Source organism: Psammomys obesus, unplaced genomic scaffold (genome assembly GCF_907164565.1).
Source record: "Psammomys obesus unplaced genomic scaffold, mPsaObe1.curated_primary_1811, whole genome shotgun sequence".
Classification (NCBI taxonomy): Eukaryota; Metazoa; Chordata; class Mammalia; order Rodentia; family Muridae; genus Psammomys; species Psammomys obesus.
The window spans coordinates 18,984,787-18,997,163 of record NW_026596057.1 but is presented as its reverse complement, the minus strand read 5'-3'; the positions used below and the strand labels follow the sequence as shown (position 1 = coordinate 18,997,163).

The 12,377-nt window shown below is 35.7% G+C and overlaps 1 protein-coding gene across 2 annotated transcripts in view; it reads left to right on the top strand.

Moving 5' to 3' along the window:
* Tpr (translocated promoter region, nuclear basket protein) overlaps positions 1–12,377 on the top strand; it is a 68,178-nt gene that overhangs the window by 41,097 nt on the left and 14,704 nt on the right. For both annotated transcript variants that reach the window (XM_055624562.1, XM_055624563.1), the window contains 10 exons: positions 1,134–1,264; positions 2,859–3,069; positions 4,593–4,736; positions 4,915–5,113; positions 6,241–6,446; positions 6,657–6,718; positions 7,485–7,693; positions 9,175–9,447; positions 10,290–10,438; positions 11,021–11,104. In XM_055624562.1, coding sequence (XP_055480537.1) covers positions 1,134–1,264; positions 2,859–3,069; positions 4,593–4,736; positions 4,915–5,113; positions 6,241–6,446; positions 6,657–6,718; positions 7,485–7,693; positions 9,175–9,447; positions 10,290–10,438; positions 11,021–11,104 — 1,668 coding nt within the window. The remainder of the gene's footprint in view (positions 1–1,133; positions 1,265–2,858; positions 3,070–4,592; positions 4,737–4,914; positions 5,114–6,240; positions 6,447–6,656; positions 6,719–7,484; positions 7,694–9,174; positions 9,448–10,289; positions 10,439–11,020; positions 11,105–12,377) is intronic.

Sequence of the window (12,377 nt, the reverse complement as noted above, 5' to 3'; positions counted from 1 at the left end):
GTAAAAATGGTTGGGAAACTAGTGAAAATTGCATTTGCCATTAGAAGCCTAATAGTTAACACATACAGGTATATGGCATTTTATAGCTCACTTCTTTAAAAATTCATTATTTTATGTATTATTTAAAGTTCTTATCATTCTAAGTGGTTAAGTGTTAGCTTTATTTCTAACTTTTATGTCTGAAAATACATGTATATTTTTATTGACACACTTTGAGAAAACTTACTCACTGGGCCTTTGGAGATCAGACCATATATCATAGCCCATTTAATGAGAAGTCTGCCCTACAAATACTAGTTACATCGCTTGTGACTTCCATGTGAGATTTTTTTAACCTCTTGGGACTAGTTTTCCTCATTTGCAAAATAGGGTTATTAAAGCATGGTTCTGGTGCCAAAAATTAAATAGTAAATGCAGTTTCTCTGATACCCAGAAATGCTATATAGAATGCTAACCATTTAGTGATGCAGTAATAGTTTAGAATTTCAGAGCATTTTTACTTCTCATTTTGCTAGACAGACAGTGAAAAGTCATAAAAGTTGAGGTAACTACATTCCTGTCATGTTGACCTGACTTTCATGGTTAGTAGAATAAATTGCTTAGGATGGTCTCATGTGTTTAGACTATAAAACATATTTTTCTTCATAAATATTGCTTCAGTGAAATAAGATATATAATATTAAAACTTTTATAGCTAGGCCAGTGAAATGGCTAATAATTTCCATCAAGCCTATTACTCTTCAGAATCAACATGGCAGAAGGTGAGAACTGACTTTTGCAAGTTGGCTTCTGACTTCCACATGTGTTTCATGGCATGCACGCACATGCACACATACACCTGCATAATAACATATTAAATGATAAAAGGAAAAAGAAACCTTTATGATTTTTTTTGGTGGTTATTCATTGCCCTGAAAAAAATGATAAATAAACAGTTAATAGCATTTAGTGGGTTTTGCTCTTCTATCTTGACTAGATTTTGCTATCCTAACTAAAGCTTCAAACTTACTGTTTTTGTACTTGATCACTTTGCATACAAGGCACTTAATGTGAAGTAATTCAATTTTGGCTACTTTATTATAGGACTTTTTTGTTTATAGAGCCTGACAGAATATACATTTTTATTATTATAGCATCTAATAAATCAGCAGAAAGATCCAGATACAGAAGAATATCGAAAGCTGCTATCTGAAAAGGAAATCCACACTAAGAGAATTCAGCAGCTAAATGAAGAAGTTGGAAGACTTAAGGCTGAAATTGCAAGGTATTAGGAATAAAAGTTTTAAAGTATTTGTAATGCAGGATTTTTTTTTTATTTTTTCCCTTGAGACAGGAGCTCACTATGTAGCCCATAGTGTCTTAAGTATGTGCCATGTGTAAGCCAAGATGGCCTTGAACTCAGTGTTACCCTCCCAAGTGCTGGAATTAATTTATTTCAACTGTTAATATGATCTTGAAGTGCTTCCTGGATAGTAGGAAGTGGTAGAGCCCTTCCATGTGGCTATTTGCTTCTTTTGCTCTTGAGTCAAGCAAACACACATTTAATTTTTTTGTATTAATTTTCATATATGAGTCTTTTTCTTGATTATTTAAAAGCTACATGTTGTAACTCTAAAGCTAATTTATTTTCTAAAAATTATAGTCAATAACTGTATCTTTGTCTTTTTTTTTTTGTTAATACTCTCTTTGTAAACCTGTAAAGCTTTTTTGTTGTTGTTGTAGTTGTTTGTTTGTCCTGTCTCTAATGGAATACTTTATAGCTTATATATGTCTGTCATGTATATTTTCTTTATTCCAAACCATTTTCTGGCATGTTCAGTATGAGAAATACTGTTTATTTAAAAAAACTAAAATTCAGCACTCTTGAGTACATACTTGTACAAAGTTGCTATTAGCTGCTGCTCTTATTCTAGGCTGTCTCAGTGTGAAAGCTCATGACATCATATACAGGAGGGCAAACTGCATAGAGCATTGCCAAATATGCATCAAGAAGTACATGTGACAAAATTTGTGTAGCTTTAAGATCTAAACAACACAAGGATACCAACAAAGCCAAAAAAAAAAAAAAAAAAAAAAAAAAAAAAGCAGGGCCCACAAGGGACTGCAGAGTGATGCATCAACCAAAGACCATACATGGAGAAGACCTAGACCCCCTGCTCAGATGTAGCACATAGATAGCTCAGTCTCCATGTGGGTTCCCCAGTAAGGGGAGAAGAGACAGTCTGACATGAACTTGGTTGCCTCCTCCTTGATCACTTCTCTCTGAGCAGGCAACTTAGCCAGCCCACAGAGGAAGAGGATCCAGGCAGTCCTGATGGGACCTGATAGGCTAGGGTCAGACAGTAGGAGAGGACTTCCCCTATCAGTGGGCTAGGGAAGTGGGATAGGGGAGGAATCAGGAGGGAGGATGGGACCAGAGGAGATAAGGGAGTACAGCTGGGATACAAAGTAAATAAATTGTAAATAATAATACTACAAAGAAAGAAAAAATAATTTTTTTAAATAACCTGAACAACAATGTTTCTCTGCCCTTATGGGAAACTTGGGTAGCATCTGACCTGTAAAGGGTCCTCAGTCATGCAGGTGAAGTGAAATTGAGAGCCATCCTTGATGACTTAGTAAAGTCATATTACTTGACAACTTAGGTGTTCAGGGTTTCCTGACCTCAGAACAGGTATTAGGCCTGTATAATGAGGTCTACTAAAAGGCTAAATTCTTAAAGAAATTATCTTTGAAGTAGGTATAATTTTTAGCTAGAAAGCTATCAAAGCAGAACAATATAAACTTAAGTTGAAAATTTGCAAAACATATTGTGTATTTGGATCTTTTAAGAAATCTTTCCTCTTTTTTTTTCAAAGATCAAATGCATCCTTGACTAACAACCAGAATTTAATCCAGAGTCTGAAGGAAGATTTAAATAAAGTACGAACTGAAAAGGAAAACATTCAGAAAGATTTAGATTCCAAAATAATTGATATACAGGAAAAAGTCAAAACAATCACTCAAGTCAAGAAAATTGGACGCAGGTACAAGACTCAGTACGAAGAACTTAAAGCACAGCAGGATAAGGTATATTGAAGAAATGTGTTGTTTTTGTTTGTTTGTTTTTGTTTTTGTTTTTCTTTTGCCCCTAATTTTAACTGTTACTAGTCCGAGAGTCTTAAGTTCACAGAAATAGAGCGGTACACTTATTTGGCTTAAAGTTCCTATTTACCTCTCACTGTGTATTCCAAACTAGTCTAGAACTGCTGAGGCCCCATCTCAGCTCCTTGAGTACTGGGATTACAGATGTAAACTACATACCTGGCCATAGATTAGTTCGATAACATGAGGATCAAAAGATATTATATAAAGTGACAACAAAAAAGTTAATAAATGCTGAGTATATTGTTTTGTTTTTCATATTTTTCTTTTTCTTTTTTTTTTTTTTTTTGAGATAGATTCTCTATGTAGTTAAGGCTGCCCTCAAATTCACAAAGATCAACCTACTGCTGCCTTCCAAATGCTGGGATTAAAGGCATGCACTTCCACACCTGACCTTGTTTTTCATATTTTTTTAAATTATTTATTTCTATCTTATGTGCATAGGTGTTTTGCCTGAATGTATGTCTGTGTGAGGGTGTCAGATCTTGGAGTTACAGACAGTTGTGAGCTGCTATGTGTGTGCTGGGAATTGAACCGGGATCCTTGGGAAAGGAAGGGTGATCAGTGCTCTTTGTTTTTCATATTTTTAATACTATTTCTTTGCAAGTAGTATTTCAAATAGTATTTTCAAATAGATTTCAGAACTGTGTTAGTGACCTTTGCTCATTCTTGTGACTCTGTTATTGTTGGAGGATATATTCCATCACTTCTGGATAAGACGTGACTTTTGGTGGCTCTGTGGCAGGAACATGCCTGCTGCATGAAGCAGAAAAGGGGGGTTCCATCTCACATGGCTTTCCTCCCTTTTCCTCTTTTATTCAGTCCAGGGTGCCCACCACAGAACAGGAAGTTATCTTCCCCCTCTCGCTATCCCTTCTAAAAGGCCCTCACAGGTTCACCCATGGTGGGCACATCAATATCTTAGGTGTTTGTTACCATAATCAAGTTGACAGACCAGAATTAGCCATCACAGTGGCTCACTGTTAAAGATATTAATATGAACTAAGTGATAGTTTTTACAACCAATAAGGTTTTGTATCATTTTAAATGAGTTGTATGTGATAACTGTCAATGATTTGTGTTTTGTTTTTGTTTTTTTTTTTTTTTTTTTTTAATCTTTTCTGTATTTGTTAGCCCTTTAATGTGCTTTTCTTGGTATGGAAGACAAGTTTTCAAAGGTGTATTATTTGCGTATGTTGGGTTACTTTTTCACTCTGATTCATCATTATGGGGCTATGTTCTATGTAAGAAGTACATTTACAGTGCATTAACATCTGCTTTATGGAGAACTATAACTAATTTTCTCTTTTGAACACCAAAATTGTTCTGTAAAAATTAACTTCTGAGTGCTCTTATAAGTAATTTTGTACAGTTAGGGTTGTCTCTTTAATTTGCAGCAACAGAATTACTAAATAAAAATGTTTTGATGTTACTACGTATCACCTTAGGCCATGGAGACCTCCACTCAGTCTTCAGGAGACCATCAGGAACAGCACATCTCTGTACAGGAAATGCAGGAGCTCAAAGATACCCTCAGCCAATCTGAAACAAAGGCAAAGTCACTTGAGGGTCAAGTAGAGACTCTGCAGAAGGTATGGTTCAGGGGGCAATGGAAAGTGAATGCTCCTAATTCTCTGTGTGAGCCTCAGGAAGCACAGTGAAACAGTCCTTCCCTTACCATGTAGACTTGTAGAAGTGTTCCAGTATTTTATAAGATACTGTTGAGCTACTTTGATTGAGTTACATGATACTTCTTTTTTCCTTAAAAAGACACTATCTGAAAAAGAAACAGAAGCACGAAGTCTCCAGGAACAGACAGTTCAGCTTCAGTCTGAACTGTCACGCCTTCGTCAGGACCTTCAGGATAGAACCACACAGGAAGAGCAGCTCCGCCAGCAAATAACTGAAAAGGACGAAAAAACAAGGAAGGCAATTGTAGCAGCAAAGTCAAAAATTGCGCACCTAGCTGGTAATTTCATGTTTATGCTACAATTTGAATTGTACACTAAAGCCTGATTATGCAATACAGACTTAATGTGAAAGAGGAGGCAGCATTGTAAATTTGTATGTTTGAACTTCCTAGATTTATTTAATAGGGAAGTTTTAATTTTTTTATTTAAATTGTATAATTGTTTGCCTGCATGAATGTGTGCCTGGTGCCCACAGAGGCCAAAAGAGGGTATTAAACATCCTGGAACTGAAGGTACAGAGGGCTATAAGCCACCAGGTAGGTGTTGGAAACCTACCTTCACCCCTCAAGAAGAGCAGCCAGTGCTCTTAACTGTACCATCTCTCCAACCCCAGAAAATTTAGTTTTCAAATGTGTTTGCTGTGCTTATGAAGCACACTGGAGTACTACTCCCTTTTGTATTAATGTGAAACTGTTCTACCTGTGATATTCTTTAAGTCCAGACTGCTGCCTACCTGCTTTGCAAACAACAGCATGGCTTCTTACCAGCCTAAGGACTTTAATGTACTTTTGGTGGAGTACTCCTATGGACTTACCGGGCGAGTACTATGTCATATTCATAAGAAACCCATTACTGGAAGTTTCCCTTCATTCTGTTAAATGTCAGATCACTGGTTTTACTGTCAGTGTTATTTTTCATGCTTTCTAAGATTATCTCACAGAAACTTCATAAAAGACAGGGTTTCTCTGTGTAGCTCTGGTTGTCCTGAAATGACCAGGCTAGCCTCAAACTCAAAGAAATCCAGCTGCCTCTGCCTCCCAAGTGCTGGGATTAAAGGCATGTGCCACCACACCTGGCTTCACCGATCTATTTTTTAATATATACTGTATAGACCGTGTGATATGAGTATTTTGTAATTTCTAATAGTGAATAATATTCATATATAAACAAGCTCCTGCTAAAAGTAATTTGTTAATTAAATTTTTTTATATCTTGGCCAATTTACATATGTTTATGCTAGAGTAAGGATATATTAGAATAACATAGGTATGTTTAGAAGTTTGCTCATTGAGATAGGTAATGTGTCAAAACTGATACAAAGAATGGTGTAAAGAATCTCATCCTAACTACATTCCATTTAAGTGTGTAATATTTTTATGTTTGGTTATAATTGTGCTTATTTTAGGTGTGAAAGATCAGTTAACTAAAGAAAACGAAGAGCTTAAACAAAGGAATGGAGCTTTAGATCAGCAGAAAGATGAACTAGATGTCCGAATGACTGCTCTTAAGTCCCAGTATGAAGGTCGGATTAGTCGCTTAGAGAGAGAGCTCAGAGAGCATCAAGAGAGACACCTTGAGCAGAGAGATGAACCTCAGGAACCCACTACTAAGGTGACTAGTTTGTGTGCCTACATGACAAGCTACCTTCTGTGTATTTTATTTGGAAGTATCTGGTTATTTAGGAACTTTTGTCAGAGGGAATTTGGACTAAAATTGCAAATATACAGATAGTTGATGATAGTCTATCATCTATCGTCTGTCTTTGTTTAGTTGGCTTGTGTGTATAGTAAGCACAGAAGTCAATGCTTTTCTTCTTTATAGGCTCCAGAGCAGCAGAGACAGATCACACTGAAAACTACTCCAGCTTCTGGTGAAAGAGGAATGTGAGTTTCAGTTCTTTTTTAGTCTATCTTTAAAGTTCAGAAGGTTGTCAAGTCTTATTTTCAATATGCTTTCATTCCTGTGTGTAAAGCTTTAGTGACCGGAACACCTGTGGCTTAGTTTGTGATTGATTGCCTTCTAAGATAAGTGCCTACCTACTCCCTGTGATGCTGCATGACAGGAATAAAAGTCTAGGCTGGGGCTGGAGAGATGGTCACCTGTGAAGAGCTCTGACCGTTCTCCAGAGGACCCAGGTTTCATTCCCAGCACCTACATATCATCTCACAACCATCCACAACTTCCAGGGATCCAGCCCCTTCTGGCCTCTTTGGGCACCAGGCACACACCCATATACATAAATCAAAAAGTGTTTTGTTTTCTTTTTCTTTAATTTTAGGTCTTGGTTGAGAATCAGTAACGCAACATTTCGGTGTTTTTTTCTGCATTGCCAGATTTTACCACTCTGGAACATTCCCTACAGCCTTTAATGCTTAAATTTAAAATCTTTTTAGTAAAAGTTTTAGAATTTTGTGGCTAAAAAATAGAAAGCTATATTCAGTGTCTTTAAAACTGCTTAATTTAAACCTACCAAGTCTATCCAAACCAAAGTTCAGAAAAAAAGTAAGATTTGAACTGTGTTGAGGTAATACTTGCTGAACACTCACTTTAAAAAGTACATGCCTTGCTCTTCATAGAGTACATATATTTTACAAGGGATCATTAACATAATTTTTGTAACTAGATTATTTTTGGATTTTTTTCATGAAGTGCCAGCACATCGGACCCACCAACAGCCAACATCAAGCCAACTCCTGTTGTTTCTACTCCAAGTAAAGTGACAGCTGCAGCTATGGCTGGGAACAAGTCAACACCCAGGGCAAGTATCCGCCCGATGGTTACACCTGCAACTGTCACAAACCCAACCACTACGCCAACAGCAACTGTAATGCCCACCACACAGGTGGAGTCACAGGAAGGTGAGTGAACTAACACACTGATTAGACTAATGGCTTGCATGGATTTAGGATGAGAGCAGGTATAAGGTAAATGAAGTGTATAAAGCTTAAGTCAGACGTGGCAATAAAAGCGGTTAATATTCTGGATGTATGCTTTCTACGTATGTGCTTTATATTTTTTCCAGTAATAGGCATCGGTCTCGGGTACACATTCTTTAACCTATATTATTCTCAGCTCTATTTATTTATTTGTTTGTTGTTTGGAAGGGCTGCAACTCATGATCCTTCTGCCTCATAAGCATGTGCTATCAAACTGCCCAATATACTTACTGTCAATACAGTAATTTTCTTCCCTCTCTTCTGCTTTGCTTTGTTTTTAAGCATGCAAAGAGGGAGACTATATGCCTGTAGATACACTGCTTTGCTTTCTGCAACCAGATGCTCACTTCTAATGGCTAAGAAACATGCTATGAAAGCCACCTTGAAAAACCATAGTGTGAAATTGTTCTTTCAATCCAAGGATCATTCTTTCACTGGAATTACCTGCATTTCTTTATGTTTTTTTTTTCCACTCTGTTTCCATTGTAATTATAGTAATTAGATTATTGCACTTGATTTGATTTTTGCACATAACTTTTTAATCTACTAGATTGGGAGTCGCAAAGTAGCGTCACGTTCTTTTTCGTTGTTCAGTCTCTTTTCTTAGTTTGAAAATACTCAATAAAAGGTTTGCTCAATCTCTTTTCTTAGTTCAAAAATAGATGTTCAATAGAAGGTTTGAAAGATCTTAAAATGCCTTGACATGTTAGAATTGAATAAGTCTTTCAAGTATTTAGAAATGTATGATGTAGCTGACTATTGGTGCTACCTATCTTTTACTATATCAGTCAGAAGCAGACAGGTGGGTGTATCTGAGTTCAAGGCCAACCATAGTTCCCTAATGGGACCATGTCCACAAACAAACAGTGTATGATATAAACACTCTGAAAATAATTTAATAAAAGATTAACAAATAGATTACCAAATTAAACTTTTCTTGTTTATGGATGAGGAAGCTTGTTTTGTTTGTCTTTTGCATGATGCTTTGGATTAAACCCAGGGTCGTATACATGTTGTGCAAGCATGGTGCCATTCAGTTCTCTACCCATTTCCAGTGTTCATGGTATTGTTATGATACCTGTTAAAAACAAAATAAAGAAAATTTCTCACCATTTTCAGCTTCTTAATGTCAATTTCATTTGGTTATAATTTTAGTGGACCAATAGATGCAGGGACAGTTTCAAATATGCATTTTAATTTAGCCAGCAAATATTATGTACTACTGTATTAGTCACATAGGCAATACAATGAAGAATACCTAACTTTTGCTCCCAAATTTTTGGATAGTAAATAATAAGACATATACAAAAACAGGAGAATACAATTATGTCAAAGGATAGGGTAAGATTGTTAGGTTTCGGTAAGAGGAAGCCTACTTACTGAATATTATAATTATTTTTCAGCTTTGCAGTCAGAGGGGCCGGTGGAACACGTTCCAGTATTTGGAAGTGCAAGTGGATCTGTTCGTTCTACTAGTCCTAATGTTCAGCCCTCCATTTCTCAGCCTATCCTAACTGTACAACAACAAACACAGGCTACAGCTTTTGTACAACCCACTCAACAGAGTCACCCTCAGATTGAGCCTGCAAATCAAGAGTTGTCCCCAAACATAGTTGAGGTGGTACAAAGTTCACCAGTTGAACGGCCATCTACTTCCACAGCAGTATTTGGCACTGGTAAGATTTAATTTTGATATTTTCTGTTGTTTTGTTTTATGTTTATGGATGTTTTATATGTGTATATTTGTGTACCATGTATGTGCCTGGTGTCCACAGAGGTCAAAAAGGAGGGCATCATATCCCCTGGAACTGGGGTGACAGTTGTGAGCTTTTATGTGGGTGTTGCGAAGCAAACCTGGGTCCCCTGCAACAGGCAACCAGTGCTCTTAACTGGTTGCCTAAGATGGCTAAGCCATCTTCCAGACTGGTAAGATTAATTTTTTAAATGAAGCTGGAGTAGACCTATATATTTCAAATTTCTTGCATACAACATATCTTGACAATTTTCTTTCCAGTGTTATTGTGAAGAAAGCAAATTATTTAGTTTTAATCATAGTGGACCAATAGATACAAGAACAGTTTAAAATATGCATTCATTTAGCTAAAAGAATGTGAATCTATTGTAAAATAGCCACAGATGTGTTGTATATAATAACTACTTTTAACATTCATACTTATATTAGGTAGATGTCAGTCATTTTTTTATCATTAAGTAAAAGTTTTTCTTATCCCCCAGATATTTTGGGCTGTCTTTAGAAATAAAAAATAGTCAACATATTATATGTAAGTTAACGTGGATCCTAAAAACTAATAAAGATGTTCATTTTATATATTATATGAAGTGTAATTTTTGTTTTAAGGAGTTCTAGTTTGTAAACTTGTAAAAAGCAATTTATCAGTACAGTCACAATGACTCGAGTTATACAGGTTTGCTAACTTTTAAGACTATTTTTAATATTACCTTGTCTAAATGAAGTTACCATGCTCTGATTTGAGGTTTAAATTGTATAATCTGAAAGTTTCAGCTACCCCAAGTTCCTCCTTGCCAAAGCGCACTCGTGAGGAGGAGGAGGATAGCACCGTAGAAGGAGCAGACCAAGTTTCTGATGATACAGTAGAAATGCCCCTTCCCAAGAAGCTGAAGACAGTCACACCTGTGGGAACCGAGGTCTGTAATGTTCCTTCTGGGTGTTGTATTGCACGAGCAGGGTTAAGGGTTAGCTGTCAGTCATAGCCGATGGCAAATTACCTTCTGGGGGTCATTAATGTATTATCTTAAAAATTCCTGAACCATAATGTTCTTGCTGATGGCTAAGGTATTTTGCAATTACCAGTTATTTATAGTCTTTTCAAATCTTTTCCTGAATTTCTTTCTGCTTTAGTAAATGCAGAAACAAATCTAATTCTGTTTTTATAAGGAAGTTTAGTTTAATTGACATTTTATGTTCTTACTTGCCATTTGTTTCTAAGCTTATAGTTAGCCAAACTTATGTTTTTTTTTTTTCAACGATAGACTGTAATGAGTTAAGTTGTATAGCAAAAAGTAATGGTGCTAAATGTTATTTGTACATATTGATGTTCCTAAGCAATATCTTGAAGAGTATGCTATTTGACTATATTTTTATATAAATAACATTTTTGTAATAACTTCAAAAAATTATAGATTTAACTTTTTATAGAAGAACTAGCAGAATGGGTGACGATTCATATAGTTGACTGATACAATAAGAAATAACCTATTATGATTTAGGAAGAAGGTATGGCAGAAGAAAGTACTGATGGAGAGGTAGAAACTCAAGCTTATAATCAGGATTCTCAAGATTCCATTGGAGAAGTGAGTAAAAACTTACTTAAGTAAAACTAATACAAATAAATTGAATTTCATAGAGTTGACCTTGACCTATTGAAACACTGGATTTTTTAATTTGTTTTGTTTTTTGAGATAGGCTTTCACTATGTAGCCTAGGCTAGCATCAATCTCAAACAATCCTGCCTTAGCCTTTCACATGTTAGAATCCCAGACATGTACTATCATATCTGGCACCTTACACTTTAAAACTGGTCTTTTTTTCTTTGTTTGTTTCTTTTGTATTTTGTTGTTTTTGTTGTTGGAGACAGGGTTTCTCTGGAGCCCTGGCTATCCTAGAACTAGCTCTGTAGACAAGGCTGGCCTCCAACTCAGAGATCTGCCTGTGTCTGCTTCCCAAGTGCTGGGATTAAACAGGTGTGCCACCACACCAAACAAAACTGGTCTTTATTTTTATAGGCATATGCTAGAACCAGTGCAATTCTATATTGTTTTGTTTCTGTAAGTGTATTGTGCACAAACTAACATGTATGAGCAAATATTTTTCTAAACACAGTATTGTTTCCAGTAAGTATTGTTTTATAACTATGTTCCTGCTTACCTTCATCTATTAGAAGCTTTGTGCCTACGTGTGTCTTTAACTCTTCATTGCTTTGCTTCTCAAAAAAATACTACATTTTAAGGATTGTAGAGTATCTAAACTCTTTTTTGCACTCAGGAGGAGAATTCATGTCATTAATATTAACACAGAGTAATCATTAACTTATTACTAAAAAACTAACATAATTATTAGAACAAACGTCTTTATAGGGGAAAAACTAATGCCAAGATAAGTTACAGGACCAGGTTCACACAACTTTGGACTTGGGAATTTAACCCACACTGTAGTTCCTCCCATTCTCTTAAGCATGAAAGCATAGTTTCTTGATAAACTTACAGGATCATGTTACTATGAAATTAAGGAATTGAAGCTAGCTATTAGTAACATAGATTACCAGTTTAGTTTCCGAGAGGCATTAATATTCTAAGTTAACTTTACCATTGTTTTGATTTACAATGTAAAACTGAGCCTGTATGCACATTATAAATGGCATTTCATGTATTTTGGACTATCATGTTTAAAGAACCTAGACATTTGAAATGAAACCTACATTTCTGTTTTATTGGTTAAATTATCTTCAAATCTATGAAAAGCTGTTTCTTAAGACTGTCAAGTTATTTTCACTCAAACATACCATTAACTTCTTATTAAATATGGCTTTTTCTTATATAAGCAAGTCACTTTAGTAACAATTATAAT